The sequence below is a fragment of the Phodopus roborovskii genome, unplaced genomic scaffold, assembly GCF_943737965.1.
Source record: "Phodopus roborovskii unplaced genomic scaffold, PHOROB, whole genome shotgun sequence".
In the NCBI taxonomy this organism is placed as follows: Eukaryota; Metazoa; Chordata; class Mammalia; order Rodentia; family Cricetidae; genus Phodopus; species Phodopus roborovskii.
Genome location: NW_026126407.1, coordinates 45,065,694 through 45,086,930, shown reverse-complemented (window position 1 = coordinate 45,086,930; position 21,237 = coordinate 45,065,694). Strand labels below are relative to the sequence as shown.

Sequence of the window (21,237 nt, the reverse complement as noted above, 5' to 3'; positions counted from 1 at the left end):
TCCTGGACTTTGAGCATCCTAGGCAAGCAGCCTGCCAATTCACACTGGACAGGTGTATCACAGTAATCATATGTGTACTTAAGATTAAAAAGGACTAATACTTCTAGTAGAGCATGAAATACAACTAATTGGGGTGAAAGTTTCCCCTATTTGATCTGTTACTAAAATATTGCCATTGTTGTTATGGCCTTGGAGGTCCATGTGGCTTTGCTCATAATTTAGACATCTGAGAAGCAAAAGCTTTGTCTGGAAAGCTGAAGTCTACCTTGGAAGGTACTCAGTAACACATCTCACTCACAGATGCCGTATCTCCACAAAGACTGAACACAATATGACAGCATTTATTTAACAGCTACTACCTGTGAAGTGCTGGGATAAACACATGAATGAAAGCAAACTTTGCTCTGGAATTCATTGTGGCTGGGTAAAGAGAGCTGTGACAAATATGACAAATACCATCAGAGTAGTGAATAATGATAATATGGTAATAGAAGAGACAAATTCTGTTTAGAGGACAGTAGAAAAGGTTTCACAAAACAGGTTATGCGTAAGGGCTAATTGCAGTGTTCAGGTAGCCTTGGAATATGTGATGTGTTCTGGGTATATTAAGTACAAAGGCCTGGGAGTCTATTAGGAGGTGTGGCTTTGTTGCAGTAGGTATTGGAGGAAGTGTGTCACTGTGTGGCAGGACTTGAGGTCTCCTTTACTCAAGCTTCACTCAGTATGACACTTCTTATTGCTTGCAAGGCAAGCTGTAGGAGTCTCAGCTACTCTTCCAACACCATTACTGCCTGTATGCTGCCATGTTCCCTGCCATGATATTGGACTGAACCTCTGAAACTGTGAGTACCAATTAGATGGTTTCTTTATAAGAGTTTCCATGTTTATGGTGTCTCTTCATAGCAATAGAAACCCTAACTAAAACAGTAGGGGTACTTGTCTCAAATAAATATAAATTAAGGTCATATCCCTTCTTTTTCTAAAGAAGAAAAGCACTATATAGATAGAAAATAGAAGGAGATAGGGTAATTCTGGAGACAAGAAGGTGCTCACACATTCTGTGTTTGCTAGGGGCCAGAGATAAAGGAAAGATACTTGAGGGTTTATTTTAAACTGCTATCCTTATGGGAGAAGTAAGAGCTATGTGTACTTCATAGCCCCCCCCCTGGCCATTTTGTGAAGCCTGCTCTCCTCTTCCCTCAGCAGAACTGATCTCATCTACTTTCCTAACATCTCTATGTACTTTGCAGCAGAGGTTTAGTAGATAGCCTAGAAACTTCAACAGGGCAGTTTTGAATGTAATAGACTAGATTACTTATCATCCAGGATACTCAGGATCCTAATCGTTTCTGCTATGCTAAAGTTACAGTGTTAGCACACTTGCCTTTTGGACTGTGTCAGATGTGTCTGAATTAATTCCTAATTTACTATTATGGCTTTACTAAAGCATGATTGACATGTTTGAATTAGGGAATTATCTCATGTTACTCAGGTTGCTATTAAAGACTATGAAAGAGAGGGCTTGGTTAAGTCATTTTTTTTTTTTTTTAATGAATGTAGCTCTCTCCAGAATGTATTACTCAATAATATTTTCCAAAATTGGAGACTGTGCCTTCAAAAGGCTTAAAGTCTAGCAATTAGACACACTTTAATATACAGACTCTTCTGTCTCTCAGATATTGTTTTTACCTTGCCTCAGACCTGGGTAGTTCCAATTCTTCATTCCCTGCACTTCCTCCTAAGAGGGCGATCTACATTACAGCCCTGCAGTGGTCCAGGCAAAGGCCCTAACAGACGGGCAGCCACTGAAGCCAGCAATAGCTGCTTTTCTGCTGCAACTGCAGCAGCACCAAAGGAAGGAGATTGCCCTTAAGTGAAGGACTCTCCAAGCCCAGAGAACCAAAACAAAAAAATCCCTAACTTCACTGTCTCATTGACTACATCTGTCATAATTAGTGGTAGGGGCAAAGACCCTGTCCTTAACACAGGGCTTAGATATGACGGATGTCAAAGCTATATAGGGACTCAGGAGAAGAGAATGCCATGAACTGAACAGCTAGCTCACCCAAATGCTTACTATCTGCTTATCTGGGCACATTATTAACCTCTGTAAGTCATTGTTTCCGTATCAATAAAATGAAGATAATAATACCCATAACTCCTAAGGCTCTTAAGTAAAGGAGAAAGCATATGCAAAGTGTTTACCAACAGTAAGTGGGACACTGCCCAATAAATGTAAAGTATGATATTACACAGGTCACTTGTTCTCTAGTCTAAGAGGCCATGGAGGAGCTGCGGTCTGGGAAAGAGAAGATGAAACCAGATGTGCATGATACAGAAAATGTTACTTTCCTCTAGTCCTTTCCATTTACATAATTCATGGTAAAGCCATGCAGTATCATTTGCCTCTCTGGCCGTTCACTACACAACCAACAGAAAGGGTTTACAGCTTAGCTGTTTGCTCATGTCCTACCAGTTTTCTATGCCAGGGTTGGGAGTGGAGTGTGGGGTGGAGTGGTGGTAGGTTAAGGAAGACACAAGGGATAAGATATATCACATTAACACCTTGTAGCAGTATGAACAATCTTGCTTCCTGCCTTAGAAAACAACCCATTACATTGATTCATATTTTTTCTCCTTTCTCCTTTAAAACAAACTTGATATTTAACAGACAGCTCTACAAGCTGAAGTTTTCTTAGTGGCTTGGATGAACAATGTGAAGAGAGAGTACAATCAATATGATGGAGCAGAACAGTTCCAGGAAGAGAGTCACAGGATGTTCGTTTCCAGTGCTCAGGTCACAGGACTCACTCTCACCTCTGCAGACCAGCCAGCATCCCCAGACAGAAGTGGGCTGCAATGGAATTTAAGTTGTGAAGATTGGAAAGGAATACAATTTTTCCCTTTCAATTTACAAGAGATGAATACGGCACTGGTAAGGATATGGAAAATTAAGCAAATTGTTAGGATCATAAATGATTTTTAGAGATGAATGCTAATGTCTAGTGAAAATGTAAAAATGTATTATCCGGGAATACATCCTGAATTCTAAACGTTCACTGTCATCCCCATCCTTCCACAGGCACCTGCACTTACATAGGACGCTGCCTCTGCAAGTCTCCTGACCAATTCAGCCACTCCTAAGCTCTTCTGTGCTTGAAGTTGAAGCAACAACAGCTTTCTCTTCTGTGCAATCATTTCTTTTATGCTATTAGATCATTATCATAAGATAATGCTAAGATTTGTTCCATTTCAAAAGAGAAAGCAAGACAAAAACCTTTCTGGCTGCTGCTGCTAGCTTTTGCTCCCTTTGCAACAAACTCCACAAACAAACAAACAAACAAACAAACCAACCAACCAACCAACCAATGGTCTGTAGCACTGTCTTCTGCTTTTTTTTTCCTTACTGATGAGCTCCTGACACTGTGATGGCCTTAGCTTTTCCGGCCTCAGTGCCCACCAGTCTGACTTCCCCTAGTCAGTGCTAGCTGCAGGCACTCTTCTGTGCTGCGCTCTTCACCTTTCCCTCCTACACGAGGGTACAGCCCAACATTTCCTATATTTATATTTCCCTCTCCTGCCTCCACCAGCACCTTACTGAGCTCTGTAACTTTAAACACCTCACCCACACTCATTTCTCTAGTCTGGAACTATCGTCCAGTCTCCAGTCACATGTCAAATTCACATTCAGCATCTGTATGTGGATGACATTAGCATCTTAGGCACAGTCAATGTGAGTTGCTCCCTCTGCTTCAGCTTCTCCATCTCAGTTCTTGCTCATTTGCTAAATTCCCCTGTCTATGTTCTTTCCATACACTGTCCATTCAAATAATTGACACATTTGATTTGCTTTAGCTTAAAAAATGTAACTAGTACTCCACCACTTCTCACTGCCGTCACTTTGGTCAGGGTCTGTATCAAACTGCTTGTATCGCCACAATAGTCTTACCTCATCTCTTGCTTTCAGTCCTGTGCTTTCTATCATTAATAAGGCAGCCAGAGGGATGTCATTCCTCTGTTCAAAATGCTATACAGAACTGGGCATGGTGGTGTATGCCTTTAATAGCAGCACTTTGGGTTTGGGGCCAGCTTTCTCTACACAGTGAGTTCCAGGATAGCCAGAGATACAAAGACCCTATCTCAAAAAACAAAAACAAACCAAAACAAACCAAACACAAACAAACAAACCCAAACCCTAAAACAACAAAATGAAACCCAAACAATCAAAAAACCAACCAACCAAACCCCTCTCTCCCCAATGTGACACATCCTACACGCCCTATTTAACTTGGAGTTAAAGTCACAGTAGGGACTGGTACAGGCCTTCGGGACTCATCTCTTATTACTCTCCCGACCGTTTGTTCATTCCACTCTGGCTATTGACCTTCTTTGCAGCTCCTCAGACATGTCTGATACATTCTTGCCTCAGGATCCTGAGTCTATCCTTTAGCCTGGAACACTCTTCCCTAAGGCATCCTTGTATCTGATAAGCTCTTATTTACAGAAAGTCTAGTTAAATGTCATCTTTCCAGCCAGGCTGACTTCGTGCACTCTAGTAATGTAACAAATGCCAAAGTTCTGCTATTTTTCTAAAGATACTTTTTTTTTTTTTTTTTTTAAAGAGATGTTCTAGGATTCCAGCAAAGTCAGCAGAAAGATACAAAGTTGCCATACATTCCATGTCCCTGCACATCTTACACTTGTATCATCTGAAGAACCCGCACTGGCATACCACTATCATTTAAAGTTCATAGTTACAGGTTATTGACATTACTCTTGCTTGCTCACAACTCGATGGCAAGACATTCTCCTGAAGATATCATACCTGTTGGTTGCATGATAAGGGGATCAACTTGGAACTGACTGGGAAACTTCCACCTGCTGGCTAACTTTCATAGAGCTGGAGGGTACTATAGAGGTTGTTTGAGGGGGTGGGAGAAGACCTCAATGTTCTACCCCAGCACTGGATACTAACCTGCAGGTCAAGAATTCACACAGCATGTGCCATAGCATGACTCTTAACTACTTTCTGACTGTAAGACCTGCTCCAAATAGACAATTCATGCTTGACAGACAATTCATAAGCTTGGTCAAGAGCTCATGGCTGTTGAGAGTTCTGTGGCTCCATTCCCTGATGCCTAGATAACCCTTATCTTCACAAACTTTCCTTTCCATATCCCACATTACTTTTCAATTTGCTCTCTCATTTATCCAAGAAGCTTGGACCAGCACCTTCTGTTCTTAATACACACTAATGAATGAATAAAGCTCACAGAGATGACTGTCACAAGCTATTGGATGGAAAACTGCACAAAATGAAAACTTTGAAGCTTTAAAAGAATGAAGTGCATCTATGGCTATTAACACAGAGCAACAGACACATCATAAGTAAAAAACGAGTAACGGCAGTATATTGTGCCAGTTACAAAGCATGCATATGTGTACACAGAAGATGAAGAAGGACATACACTAAACTCACTAAACTGTGAAGAACAGCTGCTTCAGTGATGCCATAATGGAGTTTTGCTTTTCTTAGTGCACATTAATGGCACAAAGTGTTTTGTGACATTTTACATAGGTATCATCACCCAAAAGTGGATGGAGACTTCCTAGGCCTACACCCTGGATGGATCTTCCTCCTCTATGAATGATAATTAAATTAATTAAGTAATTTTTTGGTTCTAGGAATCAAATTCATGTTTCCTATATGCTTAGTGAGTACACAAACACTGAGCTTAACTCTGGGTCTCTGAGTATACTTCATAAAAAAAAAATGAAGATATTCCAATTTTGGAGGAAATATGGAAAAGCAGATAATACGGAAAAAATGTGATGGAGGAGAATGTAGCTGCTTGTTTAGGTTTACCGTAGCTCCTTCAGACTTGGTGACTTGATACTCTAACTGTTTACCACTGGCACACAAGATGGAGTTGAGAATTGCTGTAATTTGCTTTTTATAATTTTTGGTATAATTTTTGTCCAGCAATTTAGTAACATTTAGAAATTAAATATATTCATTCGATCTGTCCATCTTTTTATTTTTTCTTTTGACAGGATTTCTCTGTTTAGCCATAGCTGTCCTAGAATCTACTCTGTAGACCAAACTGGCTTTCAAATAAAGACCTGCCTGCCTCTGCCTCTCAACTGTTGGAATTAAAGGCATGCGCTACTGCATTTCTTTTTTGAGTAAAAATAATTGTGCTGGCCTGGTGATATGGCTCAGTAGTTACAGGCACTTGTCACAAAGTCTAATGATTTGAGTTTGATCCTCCGAATCCACCCAGTGGAAGCAGAGGGCCAATTCCACATGTTATCCCTAACTTCTAGAGGCGTGCCATGAATGCTGCTTGTTCTTCCCACCATAACAGAACTAAATAAACCCAAGGAAAATATTAAAAAAAGATTTGCACCAATTATTTTACAACCACACAGGTGAAAATATAATTATTAAAAACACTAAGTCAAAAGCTGGGCATTGGTGGTGCACACCTTTAATCCCAGCAATTGGGAGGCAGAGGCAGGTGGATTTCTGTGAGTTCAAGGGTAGCCTGTTCTACAGAGCGAGTTGCAGGAAAGGCTCCAAAGCTACACAGAGAAACCCTGTCTCAAAAACAAAACAAACAAAAAACAAAACACCCAAAAACACCCAAAACAAAACAAAACCCCACTAAGTCAAAACCATTTTTTGTCTGTATTTTCTTCTAATTGGCACAATTACAAATTTCATACTGCTCACAGCATATAGTCTGAATTTCACTTTTACTTAGTATATTATATAAATGTTTCCTAAAGCTTACAAGCATGTCCAGCCTTTTGACACTGTAACACAAAGCCGACCTCTACAAAGCTTATGCTTCAGAACTGCACAAGAGAGGTAAATAATTGCAGAAAAACACCTCTCATAATGTCTGAAGTAAGTTTATGCCCTTGTGTTGGGCTGCGGGTTGGACATGTCTGCTCGAGTGGCATATTTTGCTATCAGTACATGCTTTTATTTTAATATAACTGAACGTAATTTTTAACTAAACGCACTGATTGATTAGTAACTTCCAGTGTAGAATCTACATCTTTGGATTATCTAGTTGCCTAATCTGAACATTTGAACTATGCAGTGTGGCAATTTTGTTCCAGGATGAATATTAAAAAAGCTGTTGATTAAAGATGCAGATGGCCATAGATTGCTCTTAGAATCTTACAATACTTGGTACATACAGCAAATACAGTTATGAAAACCCAAGAACTTCTGTATCATCTTATGGGTCTGGTAAAAACTCTGTAAAATCATGCTATTATGTGGCAAGGGAGAATTATATTGAGATAGAAAGGGAGAACAGAAATAAACTGTCCCCAACAATGAGTGCTAATTTAAATGATTAATTCTGTCCCTTTGTTTTCTGGCTTTGTATCAGACAATTCATCTCATTATCAAATACACTCAATTCAGAGACTTAGGGAACCTGCTCAGTCAGGACAGCCCATCACATAAGCAGCGAGTATGAGGACCTGGATTTGGATACCCAGGGCCAAATAAAACATCAGGCAAGGTATGGTGTTTGTAACCTTAGAACTGGGGGTGAGGAAGGGCAGACAGGAGGATCTCTGAAACTCACTAGCCAGCTAGCCTTGCAAAATTGATGAGTTTAACATTCTATGTCTGAAAAGTTATGGCATAAAGCATATTGCATTTGCATATATGCAAATACTCTCTGTATAGAGCAAGCAAGCAAGCAAGAAAGCAAGAATTCATAATCTTCTGCAGTTTCTTATGAACTTTAAAAGTACTTTCTACTTCTGCAAATATCATTAGGATTTTGATAAGTATTATAATCTGTATATTGCTTTGGATAATATGAACCCTTTTTGATTATTTTAACTCAGCTCTTGAATACAGGGTATCTTTTATTTGGGTTTTTAATTTCTTTCATAAATGTTTTATGGTATAGTATACAGATCATTTAACTTTAAGGACACACTTCCCTTAAGGAAAGTACTGAATGCATGCACGCACGCACGCACGCAAGCAGCAAAAACTGTATTTGGGTTTCATGCTAAATGAGTAGATCTTAGCTACTCTTGCCATGTAAGCACATAGGAAACAATATGAGAGGGTTGATTTGCTCCTTCTACATAGAAACTTTCCCTATTATCTGTATCCATTACATAACATTATGTTATATTCCTTAAATATATCCAGTCAAATTTATTTTAAAATGGTAATGCTGGGGCCAGTGAGATGACTTAGGGGGTGTCTGCTGCCTAATGACCTGAATTTAATCCCTGGAGCTTGCATGGTGGAAGAGAAACAACTCTTGAAAGTTGTCCTTTGACCTCCACAGGCAGACAGACATGATAGTATATGTGCATGGACATCCATAAATAATAGAAATAGATAAGTCACTTTCACTTAGGATTCCAGCAATTTTAAAATCTCCAGTTTTCATGTTATATATCTATTTCTTTCTTTTTTTAATTAAAATTTTTTTCTTTAAATAATTTTCATTAGTTTTTTGAGAATTTCACACGTGTTTTGATCACATTCATCTCCTCTTTAGACTCTTTCCAGACCCAATTTTGTGTCATTTTATTTTCATTCATCAAGTCCAATTTGTGCTACCCTCATATTTGTGAACAAAAAAATTGTATGTATGTCTGTGTAGGTATATTATATGTTAGTGCCCCGTGCCTGCAGAGGCCGGAAAAGGGGGTTAGATTCCCTCAACAGGGGTTACAGGTAGTTAGTTGTGAACTACTCAATGTGGGTGCTGGGAACTTTAGTTTGGTCTTGTAGAAGAGCAGCAAGTGATCTTAACCACTAAGCTATCTCTCTAGTCCCATGGGGCTCTATTCTTATTTCTTCACAAAATTCTGCCTTCCCTCTTTTATGGTCTCTCTCTCTCTCTCCTTTCATCTCCTCCTCCCCTGACTCCTCTTCCTAGTCCCACATGCTCTCCTCTCCTCCCCTTCTCTTTCTCCTAGCTCCCTTTCCACTCACTGCCATTATGGGTTTGAAGAGAAAACTGACTCTATAGAAATGTCTAGAGACCTACAAGACTGACCCCCAACTAACAATTTGAACAACAGTGGAAAGACTACTTTAAATGCCCTTCCCTGATGAGACTGATGACTAACTTATCCACCATCATAGAGCCCTCATCTACTGGCTGAAGGAGGCAGAGGTAGACACCCACAGCTAAACACTGAGCTGAACTGGAATCCAGGTACAGAGAGGGAGGACAAGGCCAGGCTACAGAAACCCACAGAGACAGCTGACCTGAACAAGGAGGAGCTAATGGGTTCCCAGACTGATAGCTGGGAAACCAGCATTGGACCCCTGAACATGGGTCTCAGAAGGCCTGGGCAGTCTAAGGAACCTCTGACAGTAGAACCAGGATGTATCCCTGGTGCACAACAGGATTTTGGGAGCACATTCCCCATGGAGGGATACTCCCTTAACCTAGAGACGGGGGTGGGGGGGTGGGGTGGGGGGGGAGGGGAGAGAAGGGCCTGGTCCCTACTCCAAATGACTTGACAGATTTTGTTGATCCCTCCTGGAAGGGATCACCCTCCCTGTGGAGTGGGTGGGGAATGGGATGGAAGGGTGGTGGTAGGGGGCATGGGAGGAAGGGAGAGGGAACTGAGTTTGATATGCAAAATAAGAAAATAAATAAATAAAAAATTTTTTAAATTCTGCCTTCTCTGACCCTTGACTTTGAAGGAAAAATGTCTTCTAGAGCACTCTGAATACTTTTAAGCATATTAGAGCACAGTGTACTGTAATTCATTAATCTCCTGACAGACTTAAGCTTTTTTAGTGAAAAATCTGTGCCCCACCCCGTTTATCTTCTCATCCTTTGTAACTTACAGTACCACACAACACATGCTCAATAAATGTTAGCTGCATGATGAAGGAAGTCATTAGCACTTTGTTTTACTTGTGTGCAAAGGAGGCTTATTCTAACACTCGTAGTTTCTTAAACTCACCATGGAATAATTTTTAAGGTCTCCCCCTCCTTTTTCTTGTAAGTTAACTGAGAAGGATTTTGGGGTCCTCAAGGCACAATCATCCTATTGCTTACAAAAGACTTTTGGAAGCTTTATTATCTGCATTGTATACACAAAGAAAAGGCTACTGTCGATAACCTTGGATAGTCTGTTTCCAAAAACTGTTATTTCCTGCTGCCATTTTACAAAATCTCTAACTATTTTAAGACCAATGCAAATATATGGTGACTTTTAATGCTGTATTCCAGGAATTATCTTTTTAATGGGAGACATCCTTTACAAATAAATTAGTTTGTGCAATTGTGTAGCTGTTTTTTTTTTTTTTTTTTCTTCCGAACAGTTTATGTGGTATTTAACAGACTTCTAGGGCTCTGTATATCCACTGGTTTGTTAGCTTGGTCACAAAGAATAGCAATGGTTTGTATTAAACTTCACAAACTCAATTTATGAGTGTTAAAGAAGCATATGTTGTTTCAAGATGAAAATTCTTTAAACATCTTTTTGAGATGCCATCCATCCATCCATCCATCCATCCATCCATCCATCCGTACAGATGCTTTGCCCACATGTGTTTATGTACCACTTGTGTGTCTGGTGCCCATGGAGAACAGAAGAGGGCATTAGGTTACCTGGGATTGGAGTTACAAACAATTTAGAGCAGCCGTGTGGGTGCTGGGAATCGAACCCAGGTCCTCTGCTGAGCCATCTCTCAGCTCAAGATATAAATTTTCAGTAAAGAGAATAATCATAATTTGTTCCAGCTATTTTTAAAGTTTAAACTTTTACAAGCTAAGCTTCCTAAAATCTGCCACCAAAGGAAGGAATACAAGCAATTCCATGTTGGCCAGGCTCATGAAAATGAACAGTATTTCTCCCCTCTGTGCGCTCTTCAACCAACAGATGTCACTAAAGATCCCAGTACCCAGAGGCAATGGGAAGAAAAGATTAAACAAATGGAAATTGAGCATAAAAACATCCACTTCTTAAAACTGAGAAGTAGGTTTCCAGAGTAATAACATTTATTACACTGCATGCAACATTTTAACCAAAAATTTAGAGAAAGAAATTTCTTTTATTAAGTTGTTCAGGCTGAAGGATCATTGCACTAAGTTTTGAAATACATGTTCTTGAAGCAATTTAAAACTCATTAGAAATAATAGGCTAGGGCTAGTAGAAAATGTGGTAAAATTTAATCCTCATCCAAATGTTACCTGGGCTGTACAAACAGGAAATTGTTTTGTGCTACTGTGGCTAACCTCAGTGCTGACCCTGAGCTGTAACGGCAAGAGCAGCTGAGAGCTGAAGCAAAATTAAAAACTTACATCAAAGTATATCATGACAGAATGTAGATAAATAAAACAGCATATCAAAAGTATTATTTTTCTGCCAGTCTCACAGAGCAGTGAAGAAGAGATGGTCCATAAAATATGTAATAAATCAGGTGCATTAAGCTGTGAGTGCTCTCTAGTACCACCCCATCCCCAACTATGCAAACATTATCTAGGAGAGGTGAGCTATGAGGAAGCTCAATGAAGGTGGGGACAGTAGGGTCCTTAAGTTTCCCTGTCGTTCACCTTGGATAACCCAAAGAAGTCAGTATTTCTCACTCTGCTCAGCCTCACTGTTACCCTTTCATCTTCCAGGATCCTAGATGGCAAGCACCAGTAAGCTAGATTCTCCAAAGGAAAGGCATGCTAAAAAAATATTCCAGATCCCAGAAGGCTGGAAGCCAGCATGGGATTCCAAGGAGGACAGGACAGTCTTATATTGTTCTACGTGAAATGCATGTGTCAAAGTAACTGGTAACACAACTGGGGGATATTTTCCCACGTGTAACTTTGGTTTCTCTCAAGTTTTGGGATGAAAATTACTAGATCACATAGTGCTGGTCTTAAACTTCCTAAATCTTCTCATGAAGCAGGAAGGGATATGGGAAAATTACTCTCTATAGTCACACTGACTTCCGGTGAAATTCCAAGCCGACCATCAATAGCTACTTAATATTTGGCGAGCGTCTTAATGCCAACAGCTTCAGTTTCAGTTTCTTGTTACAGTAATTACAGTGGCTAGTTATGGTAGTTATAGTAATTGTCTTAGTTAGGGTTTCTATTTCTGTGAAGAGATACCATGACCATGGCAACTCTTATAAAGAAAAACATTTAATTGGGACTGGTTTAGTTTCAGAGGTTTAGTTCATTATTGTCATGGTGGGAAACAAGGTGCAGGCAGACATGGTGCTGGTGAGAGAGCTGACAGCACAAGGAAAGACTGCCATACTGGGTATTGTGTGAGGCTGTTAGATCTCACTCAAACCTCACCCCTACAATAACACACTTCCTTCAACAAGGCCACACCTCCTAACAGTGCCAGAGTTTATGGGGACCCTATCTCTTCAAACCATCACAGTAATTATACTGACTAACTGGTCTAAGGCCTTTCAGGACAGTATCTGACTCAATTCTTTATAACCACCTCTAACTTACCCAAAGTCAGGGAACCAGCAATATTATATCGAGGACTTGAGGAATGTATGATAAGTGACTTAATATAGAATTTATTGTCATTTGGATCCCTGATGATGGCTCTTCTGATTGGACTGAGATGGAATCTTAAAGTAGTTTTATCTGTATTTCCCTCATGGCTAACGTTGTTGAATACTTAAAAAATAAAAACAATAAAAGGTTTGTGGTCTACTATAGGAGGGAATCCACTCAGCCCCAAATCCATGCCTGAACAGGGTCTCAGGCCCCAAGGTAGAGCCTAGTATTGCTGCTTTGCTGCTTTGACAGCATCAAGTCATCTTCCAGACACCACATTTATGCCTACAGACAAAAGCCACTTACTCATTAGAGAGTCCTCTCCCTACAGTGAATGGAGTTGGCTGCAAAGATCCCTGGCTCCAAAAGATGCTGAAGATAAAGGGTGGCCAAAGGCTCCACCCTAAAAAAGACAGTTGCACTACTCCCTTAAGGCTCAGGGTACACTGTAAAGAGGATGCAGAAAGAACCAAAGAACTGAAAAGTAGGGAGAAGGGCTTCAAATTGCCATCTTGGTAGCACGACATGACCATGGCAAAATCATGAACTCATTACAGCTGTGTGTTCTGGTGTTGGGCCTACAAAAGTCAGATGGAGGTGGGGCTGAGGGAGCCTCCACTGCACATCTACTAGAAACTGATTCTGGGGGATGGGGCAGCATCCATTTGTACACACTGGTGGGTACAATGCTCACAATCTCTGAAGCTTAGTTCTGAACCTAGTGTCACACTACTCTACAGGACACAAAACAAAATAAAAACCAACAAACATGGGTAAAAGAACTAAAATTAAGGAGCTATCAGGGGAATAAGAAGGGTCTGGAAAAGAGTGACCAGAATACAGTACATACATGTATGGAATCGTTATATAGCAAAAGAAACAAACGGTTATAACTTAGAAAAAAGTTTTGAAAGGAAATCAACGAAGTTGTCTTAATTGGCAAGTGTTAGGGATAATGGTAGTTCTTAGGCTCAAACTGCTAAATAAATTGTAAAAAAACCTTTTAATGTGATCGACTAGAACAATCTTGTCTTGGGAATCCTACTTCTAGCAGTACAGAACCAAAAATATAAATATTCCTTGTAATATTATAATAAAACACTACCATTTGCCAGGTTATTTCCTGACAAAGTGGTCTAAGAATTCATAGACCCAAGACAGCAAATTCTTTGATACACATTTGAGAAATTCTGGCTATACTATAACTTTAAGAAGTCTACTGTATTTTTTACTACTGACATGGTAATTTTATCTCAGAGAAATGTATCAAGTTGGTGAGGATGTCATTACCTCGCCTGTCTGATTCTGTTCAGGTGAGGGTCCTACTTTCTGTACTGTTGCCACCTCACAAATTCGTACAGATACGGAGGTTCAGAAGAAGGAAACGATGTTAAGTTATACTGGAGAGACCAATATGGAGAAAGGTATTTACCGTAAGTACAAATCATCTTGCTTGCTTCTCTGAAGAGAAGAATTCCATTAGGAGAGGATACATCAAAATTCAAACGCTGAGACCTAAGAAATATAGCAAAAATCAGACTATTCCTGCAGATAAAGAAACTAAATATCGGCATGTCTAGCAATTTCATTTCCAAGAAGCAGTTTAGTTCCAGTTACCCTTTAAAAAAACTACTCCAATCAAACAGCTACTGGTAAAATATGTACAATAACTTCTTCACTATTTGTTGATCCAAAGGGTTCGTCTTCTATTTATCAAAATAATATCCTAATGTTTTAGGTTGCAGATCTACCTCTTCTCCTTTGATGCAAAGTGGCTGATGAATAATTATTTAAAAACAATAAGTGACACATTTGGTATCTCCCACAGTGTGAGTTTTATCTTTTAAAAAAATTCTATGCAGGGCCTTTTAGTAATACACAAATGTGAACTGGGTCATCTCACAAACAGAACACATTTCAAACACACTACACAATTATAGACCATAGTTTCCACTGTACCCAGCTGAGCTAATAAGGAACAAATTCTGCAAGTTCTGAGAAAAACTTTGTTTTCCTGGCTCCCCACAGGTGGAGAGCACTTTGAACAGAGTAAGGGACAAGCCTTCTGATGTAATATCTGCTTTCTAGATCCTTCCCTGGCCTCATTTGGCTCTGACATGCCATGCTGCTATGCTTTCAAGATACAATGGAATGTCTTTAAATAATGTTGCAAGAGTGCCTGGTCCTGATGGCCCATGCCTTAAAACCCTGCAGGTGGATCTTTATGAGTTTGAGGCCAACCTGGTCTATAGAGTTAGTTCCAGGACAGCGAGGGCTACACAAAGAAACCCTGCCTTGAAAAACTAAAAAACCAAAAAGCCAATCCAACCACCAACCAACCAACCAAAAAAAAAAAAAAAAAAAAAACCAAACAAATAACCCCCAAAACAAACAAAGGAAAAACAAAACCCACAATGTTGCAAGAAACAAATAAAATACCAACTAATTGTCCAACCAACCAACCAAAAAAAAAAAAAAAAAAAAAACAAAAAACAAAAACTGTCCCTAAATCATAGCTAATGTCTTGTTTGCTAAACAAATTGCTGCTTTTCAAAATTAGTTTACTATTAAATACTATAATAACTCTGATTTTAAAAAATACAAATATGCATTATAGGGAAGAAATTCATATAGTGTTTCATGAAATACAAATTTTTATGTTGAGTCATTTGTGCTGAATTATCTACTATGGCAGACACAAAATGCTTTGTGACAGACATTATTTTTACTATAAATGCTATTTTGATACTATATGTCTAATTAACAATTTAACTTATAAATAGTCCATATTTCTAATATTAAATATAAGGCACACATTCTCCAAATATTTAAGATACTTGAGAAAACTTAAAAAAATCCTGAGAGCTTTCCAAAAAAAAAAAAAAAATTTCTTTTATAAATCTTTTTCCACCTCTCATTTAAGAGTAAAAAAACCTGATTTATTACTGCGAACAACTCAGCAACAGAGTAAGCTGAGCTGCAACCCATGTTCCTTCCCTGTCTGGCTGTTTGTAGAGAGGCACTGATGAAACAGGATAGCTAAGTGACAGGTAAATGGTGCTAGGCCACATCCATAATGACACATTTTAAACAGGCAGACATAAGTAGATTGCTATAGTTTCCCCAGCCCCTTTGCCAAATCTTTGTATTTATAAGCAAAGCATCTGAATCCCTGCTGCTACACACAATCACAAGGTCTGAGAAATGCTGTGGCTGCAAACATATGCATCCAACACAGAAGGATGCTCAGTTTAGGCAGAGACATCCTCACAGCCCCTGGGCAAACAACCACCTGCCAGTGAACTGCCCTGAGACTTAGTTTACTTATCTATACAGTATATAACCTCTCAACTCAGAGATCACATTTCCTTATTTAAAATTCTACAGAATTGTAGCTAAGCAGAGTAATAGTTAAAATAGCTGCTCTTTTGTTTCTATTTTGTGACTGGGTATTTAATAACAGTGGCTGTAGTCTTTCAACTTTTTTCCAATTCCCAAAGTTTTTGTATATAAAGTATACTATTCATTCTTTGCCTTTCTCAGCCCTGCACCCCCAGAGTGAATTGTAATTTTCTTCCTTTTGAAGCTCATATCTATTGTTGTCAGGGGTTTCTGCCCTGTACTCTTGCTAAACTGTGGCAATGCCCAGCAGGCAGCAGTGGCTTACCTGTTTTGCATCAGTTCTGCCAAAAGTTTTAAGATAGGAGTGGTACACGCTGGTTCTCCATACCATCGCTCAATAGCTCTCTGAAGAACAGGGAGATATGCTGGGTACCTGATATAAAGTCTGTTAAAGAATTTAGGGGCTAAGAACTTGAAATGCTGTTTAATGGCAGAAAACCAAACTAACATGCACAAAGTCCTGAATACTATCTCCCCCCAAAACAGCAAAACAAAAAACATACTGCTGAAAATTAATGGCATTTAAAAATAACCAAGCAAACAGAAATCCACATTTCTTTTGTTTTATGGACGATGGCACAGTGTCTGAACTTTTTTGTCCCCATAAATTAAATTGTTTTATTCCTGGTATTACATGTAAGTTAAGATACACTTTTAAATATCATGTAAGTACTGTGATTAAAGAATTATGCTTACTGTTATAAGGAATGGAAGCAAATTTAGTTAAAGAGGAATAAAAATATATTGAGTCACTATTATTGGGACTTCTGAGGGTCATACTGAGAAAAAAGACATTGTGGAAAGTTAAAAAAACACAAAACAGTAACAATATTACAGATTTATGCCAGCTTCAAGATCACCTACATTTGTCTTTTTTTTTTTTTTTTTTTTTTTAAATTTACATTAAGTCATTGATTTCTCTGCTTTGGTACCAGTGGAGTTCCAAGAAACATCTGGGATGTTGGTCACCCTGCATCAAAGCTCTGACCTGCTAACCTGCTATTAATGTACCATCTTCTGGGTACCACATCGCTCATTAGCTCTGTATGATGACGGCAGTTCTAATCTGCCCAATGCCACTGTTAACGCTAGCACACAACCATAGGATTCTCTCTCTCTCTCTCTTCCTCCTCCCATCCCCCCTTCCTCCCTCCTCCCCTCTCCTTTCCCTCTGATATATATTGAACTAACAGAGATCCACCTGCCTCTGCTTCCTGAATGCAGGGATTAAAAATGTGTGCCAACATGGCTGGCCTGCAAAGCATTCTTGTTAATGTGACAGGTCCTACTTCTGATGAGCCTAGTCAGGGACACACAGTATGAATAGCCAACTCATCCCTGCTGGCTTCACTTGGCCTCCTTCTTGGCAAATGGACAATAAATGTAGGATTAAAACCTTAAACCACAGCAGGAAGACTTGATGACACTGCCTACTCTTTCTGTTTTGCTAGGTTCCAAGTCTCTTTCCAAGTCCCTTGTGTCTTTGTTTTAGATGAAAGTGCTGAATTGGTTCACTAGTTTTTTCTGTGTGGTTTGGACAGAGCTCTATGGTGAAAAACCTCAACACAACATCCTCCACTGCACCATACCCTGCCACACACCCACACACATCAAGTTCCTCAACAAGACATGAAGGCTACTCTGCCTCCAACCTCACCATTTCTGCTCTATGTACAGTTTGGCTCCTCCCAACTCCCTGAAAATCATGGGACTCCAATACTTGTGCCCTATACGCTACTTCCTTCTGCATCATCCTGTCTTTCATGTTCCATGATTCAGGGATGCCTTCTCTGTTGTCTCTAGCTATGCTCAATGAGTACTCCTGACTCCATCTCTCTGAGAAGCAGAGCTGGCAGTTTGCACCACCCACCTGTTCCATTGGTTTTGAAAGAGCCAAGATCCATGCTTCACTACCATTTCCTCCCTCATATTCCAAAACAGCTGTCAATGATTCCTAAAAATCTTTTCCAGAATCACTCTACCTGATAGTCCACCAGGGGTTGGGAGAAGGCCTATGTAAGACTGTGCTGGCCCTACCACAGAATTTCTCTCTCTATCCTAAGCCCTGTGAGTGCAGAAACCAGCATCGTCTTCTATGTACAGACTCAGTGCAATGTACTTGCTGTTGTAAACCTACAAGACAGAGCCTACATGGATAAAAGTGTATCTTAACTGCTTAAACAGTACTTCATACTGAGCTTTAAGAAATCACTTCACATGCTGGGCGGTCGTGGCACATGCCTTTAATCCCAGCACTAGAGACGCAAGTGGATTTCTGTGACTTGGATGCCATCCTAGTCTACAGATCTAGTTCTAGGACAGCTAGGGCTGTTACACAGAGAAACCCTGTCTGGACCCCTGTAAGAGGCTGCATACCCCCAAACAATTTCTATAACAAGGATTTGCTGAAGCCTTCCTCAAATGCACTGTTATAGAATCTTCAGAAATATCAGCGAACAAAAACACCAGGAAAATGCCTTCCCTTATGGGATCATATCTTAGTAATCAGGAAGTAACAAATACATGCTACAAAATACCACAAACAAAAAGAACAGGGAGTGAAGACAGGAAGCGAGTGGGTATGTTTAGGTGGAGAGTCAGTTGGATGAAAATGATAAAAATAAAACTAGTGTTTGATCCTCAGAACCTACATGATGAAAAGTGTGAGTTGTCTTCTGATGTCCATATATGTACTGTGGTGTAACACACACACACACACACACACACACACACACACACACACACACACACACACGCATGCACGCACACACACGCATAAACATAAAACCCTAACTTGACTGCAAACTTGATTTGAACTGTCAGTTTACTGTTTCTAAGTACTAGAAAACTGTTATTATTTAATAGACAGAAGCTATTACATACTATGATCTGTGTTAAGGGCCAGGGATCTAGAAGTAGGAAGACATGGTTTTTATCATACTTCATCAGAGTGACAGGTGTGTAAAGGATGCTTTCCCAGCTCAGGAAAGAGATAGCCTAAGCACAAAGTCTGGGATCACCAGAAAACAGACACAAACCTCCAAACCTAAGAGCACTGGAGGCTTACCCAGGCCATCTGCAAACTACTCTAAAGACAGAGCACCACAGGTTTTTAGAGCATGCTGTATTCACACTGGGAGAAGACCAGGGGATATGAGGAGATGCTCCCTTTTCTGTGTGGAATGAGAGCAGTGACAATTCTAATATGCTTCTGACAGAGGTGACTGCCACAGAGAAAATGAGTGATTATTGGAAAGCAGAGCAGAGGTCTACTAAGCAGGGAGGTTAAAAGGGCTTCAGAGTGAGAGTGCCAGGCTCAGATTACAGAGTGAGAATCAAAACCCAAGTTTAATTTTCCAGTGGCCTTGTGAGGACTACATATATGTGGGCAGGAGGAAGAGAAAGAGAGCCTTTAGGTAGAAGGGGCATGGATCTAATTTCTTTCACCTAGATCTTCTTAATGAATAACAAAGGTCTACATTAGACAAATGAAAAAAAAAAATCAAAGGCATCGATTGTGACATTAGCAGACAAGAGGCCAAATACGAGAAAGTGGCAAGCATCAGATTTGCTTCCATTCATGTATCCTCCCAATAATCTATCTAGTAATTACTAGTAGTTTCCAGGTGCTATACAACAAGAAAAAGTAGTAAAAAAGAAAAACTACAATTATTTCTTTTGTAGATTTAATAGTAGAAAAAGTGGTTCTGTAACTTTAAAAAGTGTGAAAGAAATGAAAAAAAGGTCAGCGTGATCACTCACTGGGTAAAAGTGCTTCTGCTGCACCCGATGACCTGAGCGCAATACTCAGGACACTTGTGGTGTAGGAAAGAACTAACTCCCATAGGCTGTTCTCTAACTTCTACGTGTGTGCTACGGCATGAGCACACACACATACAGAATAAACAAAATGAACATAACAAGAAAAAACGAGAAAGCATTATAATATATAAGACAACTTTAATTTTTCCATTAAAACTGTCAGGGAATCAGGGTTTGAGGCTGTGGGTCTAGACTGGAAAAAGCCCAGCAGTTCAGAGGATATCTTAAGGTGCTCTGTGAACATGCCAATGTCCGTTTTATAGTGTCTGTGAGGAGACATGTGCTGTGTGACACATCTGTGCTGTGCCCACGAGGGAATATGTGCTTTGTGACACCTTTCCTCTCTCCTGGCTGGTAACCCATCTTTTGGTTTTCTGGGAAACCTCTCCCATTTTGCCTAAAATACTTGTCAATTCTTCACAAATGTTCATGTCTCTGCTACAACACATGTGGAACTAGTTGGTCAACAGGGAATCCTTTTGCATCTTAATCTCAAACTTCTGAAAAACAGCAATGTATTCTTGTATTTCCTGTGCATAAAACACATATTCCAAAGAATGCTCGCTCAATGGTGCCTGTTTAGGTTTCTTCCCCTGTTTAACACAAGGCCAATGGCTTTCTTCTTGAGATATACTTCTGATTATGTTGGCCAAAGTCATCAGAACTTATTCTACAGGTTTCATAATGCCTGTAGAATATGGATATACATTTTGGAGTCTGATACTCAAGGGTCTCAGACAACTTGTTTCTCTAACCATGAAATAAGCTGTGTCCTAATGAAACATTTTAATTACCCCCTAAACTGATGATCACTTCAACTGCCTCTTTCTAACTCCCCAGGGTCCAGTCTTACTTGACCTGGTGAGACAAGGTCACCTTCACAGGACCTTCCATGATCCCCCAGATAAACGGAGCTCCTTTTCCTGTCTGTATAAGTGTTGTGGTATCTCAGCTTCCTATGTTAAGTCAGTCATGCACAGGACTTGTTTGAACTAGAAGTTCCTTTGCAGTCAGGAACTGTGTCTCAGTAACCTATACTGTTCTTAGAAACGAGTGTACTGTGCCATGGAAGCCCACTTTGCTGAATAAGTGAGCAAGTGTGAGTCCTTTGTTAACTATTTTAGGAAAAGAGGTGATATAGCTATTTTGTACCAGACATTTCAGTAGGACCTTTATATAATCACATCAGCACAACAGTTCTTATAAGGGAACTATAAGATGGGAATTATTTGTTTTGTATCATGGAAGTCAAACTGTGACTCTGAGACTCAAAATAACTTACCTAAGACCCAAAGGTTGTGAAGTGGTGAAAGCAAGCCTGGAGTTTAGTAAGACTGTCTTATCACAGAGCTCATGCTCTTCTGCATCCCTCACTGTCTTGCTTTGGTTTTGTGTATGCGCTTATGTACATTAATAAACAGCACTGACTGCCTATGTGAGCTCAATGACCACATCATGATAATTAGAGTGCATG

General features: G+C 39.7%; 1 protein-coding gene across 4 annotated transcripts in view; it reads right to left on the bottom strand.

The window, feature by feature from the left end:
- Positions 1 to 21,237, bottom strand: part of Ranbp17 (RAN binding protein 17) — a 289,784-nt gene that overhangs the window by 53,242 nt on the left and 215,305 nt on the right. For all 4 annotated transcript variants that reach the window (XR_007834268.1, XM_051180973.1, XM_051180974.1 and 1 more), the window contains 2 exons: positions 16,207 to 16,314; positions 13,972 to 14,054 (listed from right to left, as the gene is read on the bottom strand). Coding sequence is in view for 3 of the 4 variants with exons in the window: in XM_051180973.1 (XP_051036930.1) it covers positions 13,972 to 14,054; positions 16,207 to 16,314 (191 nt within the window). In the remaining variant the exon portion in view is untranslated. The remainder of the gene's footprint in view (positions 1 to 13,971; positions 14,055 to 16,206; positions 16,315 to 21,237) is intronic.